Below are 14339 nucleotides of genomic sequence, written 5' to 3'. Positions count from 1 at the left end.
TGTTAGCTGCCGGACCTATCGTAGAAAGAACATGTAATTATTTTGTCATTTGAAAAGAATAAAAGTGGAATTTTATTTGAAATGTTTTCATCTGCTAATTATTGTTAACAATTTCAAGTCAAATAACAAGCACAAACAGAGTTTTACAACCCACTACATGCAGCAGTCATTGCGAGATTTTTCTGGTTTATTTTTATTTGTGCAAGGAACAGTCATCGTCTTAGCCGGGCACGATTGTGACTTGTTACAAGTGTACATACTTATGTTAAGATTAGATATTTATTAAGCAGGATTTTAGTGAAATATTTAATTTTTGGGAATTTTATGTAATTTTTAAGTTATCAATTACCATATAACTGCCATCGTTTTTAGATAACATTCGTGAATGGAAAAATGTATCAGAAATTTGATGAAATTAATTTTTTTAAATTATTTTGTTAAGACTAATCCTATTAGCCACCTTACCTTTCTTACTAGGCTAAGTTTGATTTTAAAACCTTTTTAATTCACCACAATCAGGGAGGGAAAATTTTTAAGAATACCTTTTAAAAAATTTTACATACGGTAACACCTCATTATAAAGTACCTCACTATAATGGATTTCTCTCTTTAAAGTATTCATTTTCAGGTCCCAATAAGATGCTTTACATTTAGTAACAGTTCAATATAAAATATTTTCATTATTAATAACCGAAAAGGTGGGGTTTTGCAGGTAAAGTTGTAATGAGATTATACTGTATTTGCTATGATGTTTCATATAGGTTTTGCCCTCTTGGTAGCTGGTGTGGATTGTCATCCTTGACCTTCATGTTGATGGTCTAGGTGGTGACACGGCTTGCCAGACAAACAGATTGTTCCTGATAGCTTTCAAAAATTCATGAGTTTATCCCTCATTTCCTGGTACCAAAAAAATTACATGGTTAGTTCAAGGTTTCGTGGTTTGGTGTTGCTACAGAGATTTTTTTTTACCTAGTTTTGTATTCCAAATTCTTCATTTTATCATCATTAGTTACTTTCTTTAGGGTTTTGGTTTTGGGAAAGTTTTTGTAGTTTTTTAAGGATCACGCGTACCCAAGATAGGACTCATCATGGGAAGCGCACAGGAAAGAGGCAGCCATTTGTTTGGTATTTCTTGTCTTTTGTCAGCATTGGAAAGAAGTTGTGCTGAGGAAAGGTGTTTTCGTCTGGCGCATCCATTCCTGTGGCCTTGAGCGTGGTGATTACCCAGAGGGCATGGAGGGGGATACGTGATGCAGACAGCAAGCCCCCAGGTTGGGTCATGATTGGCTAGCAGGTCTGGATTCACATGCGCAGTTGCAGATTAGGCATCAGCACAGCAGAGTGGGGATTTTGGCACAGGTGTAATGGTCAATTGGTGTTTTGGAGCAGTGTTTGCGCTTCCAGCAGCAAGCAGGAGGGGCTGTCGCCAACATGTCAGGATGTTACAAAGAGTGTTTCCTTTTTTTTTTATTTTTTGTTTGTCGAGGGTTTTTGTAGGAGTTTTGAGCCATATTGAGAGGAGAGTCTTGTTTATGCCATGATGCTGTTCGGATCCTTAAAGTAATACTTAATGTCAGACTTAATTAGGGATAACTTTAACTCTGTAGTGGCTTTAACAGCAATTAGCAGTTTGGAGGACAAACCATGAAAAATTGGATTTTAATTTTTTTTTATATTCTACATTTTTCTGCTATTACAGAGTAAATTCCTTTTCTGCAGATCAGTCAACCTGAAAACAAACCCGAGTTCTACCTTCTTATAAAAATTTTTTTTAACCTTATAGGAGTTAATATTGGGTTTTATTTTATCTTTTGATGGGATGGGTAATTCATAGCTAATATATATAGAAATGGATCTCAAACAGTATTTATTTTGATTAAATTTTCATTCTAGAGAAATTTAATATCTCAGAGATAGGATATTGTTTTTTTTTGGGAATCTAGAAAAAAAATATAATTAATGTATTATCATTTGGTTTTGAAAATATTAAATCCCACATGCTAAAAGGGCCTGTCAAAAAAATGGCAAAGTGAGTTATGCATGAAAATCGCACGTTATAGGATAGCTTCAACTATCTATGCTAAAAGGGATTGAGTCACACGCGCTGGTTAGCTAATATAAGCTAGGGAAAATCTTAACGTATACTAAAAGGTTCTCATTATGTGACTGAGGCCCTTCTAGCATAAACTAGTGGCAACACTGCCTGACTGTTTCACACACTTGATCAGCTATCATACTTGTGTGGTGGTGGTGTTTCTAACCTAACATTAATTAGGAAGACTGCATTGTGTGTATTGTGTTATATAAAGAATTAAACATTTGTTTTACTGTCGTTTTTTAAACATTTAAGTTTGTTGTACTTAATAATACCAATGGAAGATTTAGTAGAGAATAGTGAAGAGTCTGTTGATAAGAAGCCTAAAGGGAACAAAGACTTGTGGAAGAGGAATAGAATTAAAAGAGCTAGGTTAACAATGAAGAATTTGCCGACTTAGAAGGAAATGTTATTGTGCCTAAGAAAACTACCGGAAATGCCTGCAAATAAGATATATCAGTATAATAACAATACAACCAATCTTTGACACTACGTAGTTATTATAAAAACTAAAAACTAAATTTCAAAAATGTGTAATTTGGAACTTGAAATCAAATTCTTTTTAATGTAAAACATAGGCCTAAATACTTTGAGACTTGCACCTTTTACAATGTAAAGAATATAGCCTAACTCAACATACACAAAGTATTTTTATTTACATTTTTAGTCTCTGTTACTAATTTTTATGTTCTCTTTCAGTTCCAAGAGAATGAATTGCTTTGAAATCATAACCGAAGATGAACAAGCTGATATTTTGGCGAAGTTTTATGATTTGTCTTCCAAAGATTTACAAGATTTGCATCTGCATCATTTGATTTATGTTTTTGCAGTACAACGAATGACGTCCTCAAAAAGGAGAAAATGCCAGAGAAAATTGCAACACTTTTCGTTATCGTGTGATGGTAGAATCAAACAGACAACAGGTATGTTTTAAAGTAGTGATGGCCCGATATCCAAAAACCCGATATCCAAAAACCCGATACCGATTCCGATATTTCCAAATTTACCGATCCGATAACCGATACCCGATATTCCGATAATAGGCCTATCTCATTTCTAACACTGATTCTATAAAATTGTGGTTCTGGAGTATTGTTAGAGACAATAATGAAAAATGTTAAAAATTAATAAAACATACATATGTGAATGTATATTATTTTTATTAATTGTAAAATATAGTAAATTCACATTAAATGAAAGCTAATAATGAATTTATCATAATGGCCTACAAATAAGCTCTCTAAATTCAAGGTCTTAAAAATTTAAATTGTTTTTCAAGGCCAGATAAAGCAATATTCTGGTGTAGGTATTACCTACAGTATGCAAAAAACATATTGTAACTACAAGGAAACAAATTTCAGATTTTTGTGGAGAAATGTTGAGAAATATTGTAGCTGTCCGGTATTAGTCTCTAGTGTATTTGCTTATAATGTATGAATTACAAGCCACTGCATGTACTGAGTCCAGTGTCTCAACTGTAATCTACGAAAAATACCGTCCGAAAAACGGGAAGCCCACAACTCACGTAGTTTCGGTTCCCTGCAAGAATTTCCGAAGATTTCCTAAGTTTATTAACGCCACTTCAGCCGCTAAATCAGAAGTTCAAGCATGTTGTGACTGACCTAACCTAACACTTCGATTTTTTTTAATTTCAATTTTTGAGAGAAATCCGAAGTTGCACGAACGTGGTAGGGAACCTAAACTACGTGAGTTGTAGGCTACCGCCGAAAAACATCAAACTTTTGTACCCTTTGTAAAATTTCATCACGGTAAACGACACGCTAGAAAGGAAGGTCTTCAAGTAGTAAATTTTGTGACCATTGTTCAAGTGTATCACTCCATTTATTGGTGCGAAAACACGTTAAAAATACGTGAAAAGTAATTTCAATACAACTTTGAAACGTACTGCAGAGTTTATAAAACCACACATCTTTATTTATGTTGTTTTCAATGCACTCAATATAGCCAACATAATACCTTTGCTGCAACTTGCCCTACGTAAACACGTTTCATATTTTAGCTTTTGTAAAAACTTACGTAATGTTTTTGTATAGAACAGCAGTTGGCGACCATGAAACGACACGGAAAGAAAATGTCTGTTATATCAAGCAGCAACTTTATTCTTCTTCATGTTTACTTACGGCTATACCACTTATTAAATTAAATATCGTAATTATTTTCGTTTATGTTTTCAATTTATGTACACATAGTGAACTTCGAAAATTCATCAAGCGAAAACATTTTGCGAATATCTGAAACGAATAAATATGCACTAATGACTGGGATTTGTGTACACATGGAAGAATTGTACCGTCGGGATGCATTGCAGTATCAGAAAGAAGAAATAGGCTTGAAATCTTGAAATTGTTTCTGTGGAAAATATGCTTGGAATTACTAGGTAATATGGTGACGTGAAGAAAGATAAATTACGCTCGCGGAAAATAAGCTTGGAATTACGGTTAAGGTTATGTGAGAAGTATTATTGGCGAGAGCAAACATCGGTTATCAAAATATCGCAAGTATTTGCCGATGTCCGATATTGAAAAATGTGCCGATATTACCGATCTCCGATATCGGATATCGAATATCGGGCCATCACTATTTTAAAGCTTTCTTAGCTCTCCATTCAGTGTAAGTAAAAAGAGTTAAGAGACTGAAACCCCTGAAACTATTGGGTAAAAGTCCTGTTCACAAACATGGAAAACACTTTAAAAAAGTCCACTTGCCAGATACAAAACAGCTTTTGCAGGAACACATTGAAAGTTTCCATCAAAAACAAACCCGTTATGCATCAAAGACTTATAACTACTTAGATGCAAGGTTGAACAAAAAACTATTGTGCACCCTTTACAATGAAAAGAATACAAACAACAAAGTTAGCCAATCATTCTTCGCAAGATTTTTTGATGAAAATTATAACTTCCATTTTGGAGTACCACATAGTGATTGTTGTTTCACTTGTGAAGAACCGAGAGTCAAGTTTAAAAGCCCCCACCTATGAGGCAGCTAAAAGAGTGGCATCTGCAGAGCTTTTAGGTCATAACAGAAAAGCCTCAAAGTTTTATGCTCGTTTGAAAAGGGAACAAGAAACCAAAGACGAACCACATGTGCTTGCTATCTGCTTTGATTTCATGCAGGATTTCCAACTACCTCAAATACCTTCTACCTACGTCAACTGAAAACCAACAAGTTTTGTATACATGACATAAAAAAATATGAGGCCGTTATTTATCTGTATCATGAAGGTGTAGTAAAAAAAGGGCCGAATGACCTATGCTCACTTGTTTATGACTTTTTGAATAGTGTTCCCTCACAATACACAAAGCTGCATGTGTATTCAGACAACTGTGGGGGGCAAAATAAAAACCACACCTTATCTAGAATGCTTTTAGATTTGATGGACACAAAGTGTTTTGAAAAAAATTGCACAATTTTTTTCCTGTCCGAGGACATTCGTTTCTACCATGTGATAGGGATTTTGCCATAGTAAAAAAAAGCACTGAAAAAACACGACAGAATTTATGGCATTCATAAATGACAAACATCATCCAGTCAAGTAAAACTCACAAGTTTATAGTAAAAAAAGCTCAATCTAAAGAAATTGTTGAGTTCAAACAATAGTGGCCACGCTACTATAAAAGGAACTGTATCTCAGAAGAAACTAAACCCAAGACTCTTTCTAGAGATCATAAAGTTAATTTTATGATCAGTACATGCATGCACTTTACCTACGACTCCAAGTTTAAATTCCAGATTATTGCAAGAAACTTCAATGATTCTGTGATAACCCACACATTTCACCTTAAACAACCTGGAGTTAAAAAAGTTAAGCTTCCAGATGAAGTAGCTTACCCACTGAAAAAGTCGCTATGAAACCTGCCAAAGTAAATGACATTAAATAAAAAGGTTAATACCTCATGAGTTTATGGAGTTCTATACTGAAATTCTAGCCAGCAGCAATGATGATCGAAATGATGACCAACTTAAATTACATTTTGTACTGATACATTGAGTGTTTGTTACCTTTATATAAATATGGTACTCAGAATCTTTCATTGTTAGTAAACAGATTGACAATAACCAAAGATGTTCTATTTCTATTTGGTGAAAACCTTGCAATAAGCTAAAAGGGCTTCAGTCCACAGCATTTACACCTAGTTTGAAAACTAAACATAAAAGAATGTTAAAACAGTAAAACCGGGTAACACTGAGGTAAGTAAAACCTTCCAGTAAAGTTAATTAGTTTAAAAAAAATTTAGGGCTGCTTAGAGACAGATTTATTAATTTTTCTCATTACGGTTGCTTGGACTGAGGCCTGTTTAGCATCTACCGATTCATATTTAGTCTTGGATATTTACCATATAGTGACCAAATGAAATGAATCTAATCAAATTATTTAAATTATTTATAAAAAAATCCCCCAAAACCAATTTAAACATCACTCCGAAGAGTACCTCAATTTAATGAAAGTCTACTGTTCAGTTAATAATAAAAGACACAACATCATTTAGAGATTAATCTCAAATTTCAACAATATGTATAAATTTATACATTTCCCATATCTCATAATCAATATTTCATGATCAAATTAGTACTAAAAAATTGTGTACTATTCTTAATAAATTATATTAATCAATTTACTATAAATCTCAGTTTACTGTATCTATTCTATTATCATTTTAATTCTTTAAAGTTTTTATGAAAGGTTAAAATGATAATTCTGTATATATTTTATTACATACAAAAATGAAAAGGAGTTGCTATGAAATTATGTTTTTCTGACAGTAAAAAATTGAATGTGTTTACCATACAAACAAAAGAATTTGAATTTGTATTATAAATGCTAAAAAACATAAACAAAGAATTTTCTACTGAAATAATTTCCATATATTTGTTTTCTGTTCTCAAGGAGAGTTATTAATGTTGTTTTCTGTTTAACACATACAAGTGTTGTTTCTTGTTACTACAAGAGTGAATTTTATGATGTTGTACAAGATTATCAAAAATAATTGTATTTTGCCAGATGAGTAGTGGCTCCATGGTTTAATGTGCTTTTTCGAGGCAGCTGAGAGGCAAGAGGTTTATTGTAGGGATGGGAAAACCGATTCCCAATTTCATCGATACCTACCGATTCTACTTAAATAATCGAGAATCGAGAATCGATGATAAAAGTCGATTCCCGCATATAGCAAAAAAAAAATCATTTCACAACATTGCAAATCTGTCAGATACAATTATTTAATGACTCTTTGAGTGGGGTTATGACTGACTAGACGCATATATAACAGTCATATTTCCCCAAATAAACTATATTTAAAACTTGGGTCGATGTTATAAACAAGTCAAAGTACAAAAATTATTTATAAAAAAATTATCACTGCGTATTAGGAACGGGCGTATTCTTTTCGCGATCGCGATTAAACGACGATAAACGCGAAATCACCGTAAAATACAGTTTTTACGCGAAATCGCCACAACACAGCGTTTTCACGAAATTCAGTATTAAAATGCGAAATCGCAATGTTTTTACAGGAAATTTAAATACTGTGTAAAAGACTTGTCTTGTCACTGGTAAACAAACACCGCAACATGGCGGCCACTAAACATTAATAATAAATGCACTAAAGCAAAAAAAAGCTTACACACGCTCATGTTATAATGTTAAACCCAAAAATATAGTGTAAAAATACGCAAAACTACGGCGTTTATTTTCCTTTCCGGCATAATGTTTGGATAGATATGACAAACAGGCGAAGTTTTAAAGCCTACGCACACCGCTCGGGGCACTGACGTCAGCTTGGAACAGCGACAACGGATAAATACAAAAGCAAGCAGATGATTGGGCGAACAGTGTTTGGAACAGCCTTACGTGAGTGGCCATACCACATCAGCCGGGGGCGCTGGCATATAGTTGGAACAGCGTCGTAGTATCAAGCAGATTATAACGGGCGAACCAGGTACCAGGCTCTGTACTTCGTCAACCAGCCGTACGTGGCAGCACAAGCATTTTATAACGTGCCAAAAAGCGGAAAAATGAAAACAAACATTCATTTTCGAATGGTGTGACGATGATGATTAGTTGGTCAACAGTGTTTTATAGATTTTGTTGGGTTGTTACCACAACGCCGAAATAACGAATGAATTTGTGTGTATTTCTTAAATGTAACTTAACGCTGAAATACCACAATCAAGTACAACACTTTCATTTACTAGTTCTCTAGTTGCTTTTTTGTTACTGTTTCATTTCACAATTTTTTTTAGTTAATTTGTACCCTTCTCTAAGTTAGGAAAGTTGTATTAACGAAAATAATTTATACTGCTCAAGGAAAGCTTAAAATTTTTTTTTATAGTTTATTCCGTATTACAAAACAAATTTTAGATTAGTTTGACCCCTTTGACATATGAGCCATTAACTTTTAATGATGTAAACATTTATATGAGTTAATGTTAATAACTTAGTTGTGTACTCAAATTTGATAAATATGAATTTATGATGTATGCTACATCATATATGTATTGAAAGCTGAAAAAAAAATGTTGCAAATAGAATTTGAATTATTTAATATTAAGTTAACTAGGTGAGTATCGAGTATCGAGAATCAAATGATTTTTTAAGGAATCGATAATCGGGTATCGGAATCGAAAATTTTGGAATCGTCCCATCCCTAGTTTAATGTTCAATGTTTGTATGGCATGAGTTCATTTTTGTATTCAGGGCTCCCCATCCTCAGTAATATTGTGTAATGATGATGTTGCTTGCAATGTAAAATACAATGTTGACAAGTAGTCAAAGTAAACATGAATGTATTTCAGTTATCAGAGAAAGCGCTGTTGACACTTACGTTTCTTTTTAGATAAATTTCAATGATTTTTAAGAATGCTGGTTCGCAGAGTCTCACATATTTCAATAATACAAAAAAAGAATTTTGTAGAAAATGTACTTGGAAGGAAGCTTGGATAACCAGCATACATGTATAAGAACCACACATTTCCTATTGTACTGATAAAAAAAAAGCAAAATATTTCTAGCATTTAGATGCTTACACAAACAACAAAATTGAAATGAAAAAATGCTTTAGTAAAATTAAAACATGACTAAAACAAAAAAACAAGAGTCTGGCTTATTGTTTGAATACATCTTTAATAGAAAAAAAGGAAATTTACCAGATTCACTGTGCTCACTTTCGTCTTTCGAATAACCATATACGGATGGCTCATTCGTGTAGTTGAAGGGCATTGGAGCATAGCCTGGGCCTGCATGCGGCATGTACGTGCCAGCATACGGCAGGTGAGAGGCGGCCCACGGGGCTGCCACAGGATTGGATGCCGGAAGAGGCCCCACAGTGTCTTTGTCCGTCGATGCTGAATCATCGCCAATTTTCAGAGAGGACATTGCTGCAACAAAAATATATTTATGCAATCTAGTTCTGTAAACTAAATTCCCAACTGACATAAAAAAAATAGGGGTGGGCAGAGACTTAAAAACTTCAGCCAAGTCCAACCAGTAGCTAAAGCTCGACTACATTTGAAAGTCGAGTTCTTTATACTTGACAGGATGAGAATCAACGATATTCTTTCCTAATTCATTACATATTTGACATGTGCAATGAGCATAAAACCACATACCATTATTCTGCAAACACTCCTCAATGTAATCTCATAATTTAAATTTCCATAGTTTTATTTAAGTACATTTAATTTTACATAATTACACTGCTCGAAAAAGTAAAACATTTTTTCAACTATTTGCATTTCAAAATGCTGAGAAAAAAAAATTAAGAACAGCCTGCTGTACAACAGATTTCTAACACTGCAAAAAAACTATTACAAGAAAATATTTCGATATCTCAAATTTACGTTTATTCTACTAGACACGCAACAAATAGTGTCGCTGTTCGGCACAAACACGAAAGTGTTACAACTAGGGATGGGGCAACCGAATCCAATATCCGCCGAATCCTAGGGATTCAAAGCTTTGGCAGGTCTGATATAGGATTCGTCAAAGGATTCAGTGTTTTTTTTATTTATTATGCATTACTACTTGTATGGGTTATTTTAGAGGTCTGTGAGTACTCGAAAATCGAGCTCGAGCCGAGTACTAAACTCGAGCTCGGCTCGAAAAAATTGTTAGGCTCGAAAATTTCGAGCTTCAACAGCAGCATGTTATTTGGCCGGAAAGCATTGTGACGGTGTTTTACTATTTACAGAAAAAAATACAGTAAAACTTGCTTACGAGGTCCTGCATGGTAGGTTTTTCCATATAAAGCGTTTAAATTGTCCGGGGTCTCATCATTTACGCCATTGAATGTGTGATATAAAGTCCCGTTTAATTTTTTTTTTAAAGTTCCTGTCATAAATAGTAATGGCGCAAGTAAATAACTAAATATGAAGAAAAAACAAATGAACGACAACTTACAAAAAAAATGGATGATGTACCATAACTACAGTACAAACCCAATAGTTATCTTAAGATAATTACCATAAAAAGAACTAAAGATCCTTTGTAGATACCATAATTACTACAGAAGCATGATAGCTACCACATTTGCACTATAGTTACCGTAACAACCGAGATGTATATTTACCGTGATGGTAATGTATTTATTTATGACATTAAAATTAAAAAACATTATTGAAAAAAAAAAAAGGATGTTAAATTTTGATATGTACGGTTGGCACATGTTGCTAAGAAATCTGAAAGAATGCAGTACTACTACGAAAAGTGAAAAGGGTACTTGTGGATTTTTAGGTTATGGCAGTCTCTTTCGTTTTTCAGTAATATCGGCCAAAAATTAACAAGCGTATCGGAAGTCTGCAGAAATGCAGATTCAACTAAATATTGGCAAAATCGGCTTCTTCAGTACAGCTCTACATTTGATGACATGAGTAAACATATTTCTGACTTCAGGATATTGAAAAAGACTTTAATTTCCATGTAGGTTTATTGTGCGTATGTTTTTTTTTGCAAGTGTAAATTGAATTAAGTAAAATGCTTTTATTTTTATTACTTTCAATTGATTAAACCTTAAGGGCCCCGCCTACCCGGGCACACACACGGTGCGCAGAGCTTCAGAAAAAACAACGTGATTACAAAACTACTCAAGATATCGTAGTGGGGTCTGCTTACGAAAAGCATTTAAGAGTTCGCTGAGGGCCGAAAAGTACTTTTGATTTCGGATTAAGTATTTAAACCATATTTTTAGAAGAGTTAAAATGGCTACAATGCATCTTTTCAGAGTAATTTTTAGGCGTAAAACAACTGGTACAGAGTTTTGAAAGTACTTAAGGGACTTGCGTTACACCATTATCATCATTTTTCAGCAATATAATGTTACGGTCACCGCTCAAATTTTACAGTTATCCTGTGACGACGAGAAGACTGCGCGCCAGTTCAGAGACTTGCACTTAGAGGCTATACCGAGCTGGAAATACCATCGAGCGTCGCGCTTATCATCCCGCGTCACAAACACACATACACCCCTGATGAGGTGGTCCCCTTAAATAACAGTTACAGATATTTATGACAATAATTTTGAGGTTAAGCAATTTTACTAAAGCATTCCAGCAACACAGGTTGCCAGCTGTAAACACCATCTCCAATCGTAGAGCTAATTTAACTCCTGAACGTGCAGAACAAATTATTTTTCTGCATGATAGATTAAAGAACAGAATTTAAATACTCTATGACAATCTATCTCAGAATTTTTGTGCTGAAAAGTGGAAATGTTGAAACAATGTGAATGTACTTTTCAAAAAACATGATTTTTGGTGCTAAGTTTGTTGAAGCTCAGTAAGGACTCCAGAAAAATTGACAAGGATGAAATTATTCCAAAGATATGTTACATTTACACAAACATATACTTGTAAACTGTGGTTATGTTAGTTGGATGATATCAGTTACTAATGAACCAATGGAAACCAGTAAGATTCAATGGCAAAAATGTTTTTTTTTTTCCTAGCAGTGAAAAATGTAAATGCACTCTGTAAATAGTTACCCAAAATTAATAAGCCCACTTCATTTTAATACTTTATTCAAACATTATACTAAGTTTAAGGTAAAAATAATTTCCCAAAAGTGTAACTGTACCACAAAAGCTCGAGCTCGCTCGAAGCTCGAGAATTTTCAAGTAGGCTCGCTCCAGCTCGGCTCGAAGTAAAATTCTTAGGCTCGCAGACCTCTAGTTATTTATAGAAAAAATCCTAACCTCTAATCTGTAATAAACTGAAATTTCTCAAGAAAAAATTTTTGTTTTTATATACACAAGAAACAGTAAAAACACAACATATTTGAGGTTAGGAAGGCATCAGATGTTATAAACAAGAATGTACCCAGCCTAAGCTGTGTTGATATTATGTTTTGCCTACATACAACAGTTTACGAATTTATTAATAAATCTGCCACTTTTCAAAATACGAGCAGTGATGCAAAATTATTATTGATTTTTACCGTTTGCGCCGTAACCTAATCAAGCACCAAACTTCCACTCACGACTCGCAACCGCGGCGCATCGTCAGCTGCATTATCTTCGAACTCATCAAACACTGTTCCGTTTTCTTTAAGCATATGAGAATTTGTTTTTGTAATCTTTTAATCAAGAATATAAATGAATAAAATAGTTCACAAACAAACGTAAAAGTTTTCAACAAAACAATATTCACAACACGCAATTCACACACAAACTATTGACGACACTGGGCACGGAACAATGGCGTCTCGTCCTATTTGTTTATTAAATTGTTATCGGTATTGATTTTATCTGTGCGAGTTTTTCTACTGAACTGAATATTTCCATGTAACATGTGGTTTATCTTTCGTTGTGAATGGTGATTTAAAGTCATTTACGTGACTTAAATCACAATCAGAGATGTCGGACGAATGGGAACATTTTGTTCTGGACAAATCCGACACCACCAAAGCTGCATGTCTGTTTTGTGGTGCAAAAATATCCTGCGGAAAGTCATGTACAAGTGCGTTACGTAAACATCTTAACTCCACTCGGCCCAAATCGCTGTTGATAAACGGGAGAATAGTGAATCTTCCGGTTCAGGAGAAATTGTAGGGCCTAGTAGAATCTTATCTGAACCTCAAAACAATGAACCATCACTCACACAGCCCACACTAGTACAATTCAAGACAAAAAAAAAATTAATTTTCAAGCAAAGATGGCTTATTGCAGAAATGATATGTGTAGACAATCAGCCACTGTCTGTTATAGAAAACAAAGGCTTCAGAAAGCGTATTGCATTTCTGGAAACGCGTTATTCAATGGTTTTGAGAAAATTTCTGGCAAATACACTTATACCAGAAATGTACCAAACTACATGTGAGAAAGTCAAGGGACTTTTAGTGCAAGCAGAATACATCTTACTCACATTAGATATTTGGACATCATCTGTTAAAAGATTCGGGTTTGGGTTCAAGATTTGGCAATTCCAGTCGAGGATTTGAGTTAGGATTCGGATTCGAGGAAATCAGGATTCGCCCCATCCCTAGTTACAAGATGTATTTTCATATCATTGACTACCTAGTGAAATGGTGCGCTTAAACTCTATCAATGGGTAAACTTAATTTGTTTGTCAACAACATATTTTCCATGTCATTTATTGATATTTTTAAAAGAAATTTTTGACGTGACATTTGAAAATGCCTATGTATTGCTTAAGTCAGAAAATTAATTTCGGTAATGTTATACATTAGGGTGGCCACACAAAATCTCAAATGAAATTCCATGACTTTCCAGGTTTTCCCTGACCAGATTATAATTATCCCTGACCCTGATTTTGCACTATTACGGTACTTCAGTGTTAAAAATTAATCAATGTTCTTTTTTAAACTGCAAGTATTCAATAGACAAATGAATAAACAAAGATTGAACTTAATTTTATTCAAGGTAGGACAATATAAATGTGATATGTATTTCTAGTTGTTTATTATCCATATACAAAACTCACCTAGAATAAAAACATTATGAGATAATGTAAGTAACCCAAATGAATTATAGCAGACAATTATGATACCAAAATAAGATGCAGTAATTCCAAAGGAGAGCCACTTTTCTGCAAAAACTGTAATAAAAATTCTAAAATGCTTTTATTTATTTATTTTTCTGACATGTTATCCAATTACTAGCTAAGAGGGCATTGTGATACTCAAATGTAGTTTACCATAAATTGACCATTTTAAAGCATGGTTATGTTAGGTACATTAAACAAGAGTACAATTATGAGAATGGTTGGTTAGTGG

The 14339-nt window shown here is 33.9% G+C and overlaps 1 protein-coding gene across 3 annotated transcripts in view; it reads right to left on the bottom strand.

The window, feature by feature from the left end:
* The window catches only part of LOC134529592 (segment polarity protein dishevelled homolog DVL-3), an 85933-nt gene that overhangs the window by 11527 nt on the left and 60067 nt on the right, over positions 1–14339 (bottom strand). For 2 of the 3 annotated variants that reach the window (XM_063363844.1, XM_063363843.1), the window contains one exon: positions 9260–9490. In XM_063363844.1, coding sequence (XP_063219914.1) covers positions 9260–9490 — 231 coding nt within the window. The remainder of the gene's footprint in view (positions 1–9259; positions 9491–14339) is intronic. The other variant, XM_063363842.1, reaches the window with a different exon arrangement.

This window comes from Bacillus rossius, chromosome 2, assembly GCF_032445375.1.
Source record: "Bacillus rossius redtenbacheri isolate Brsri chromosome 2, Brsri_v3, whole genome shotgun sequence".
Lineage (NCBI taxonomy): Eukaryota > Metazoa > Arthropoda > Insecta > Phasmatodea > Bacillidae > Bacillus > Bacillus rossius.
The sequence above is the reverse complement of the archived record's forward strand: the minus strand, read 5'-3'. Positions and strand labels throughout refer to the sequence as shown.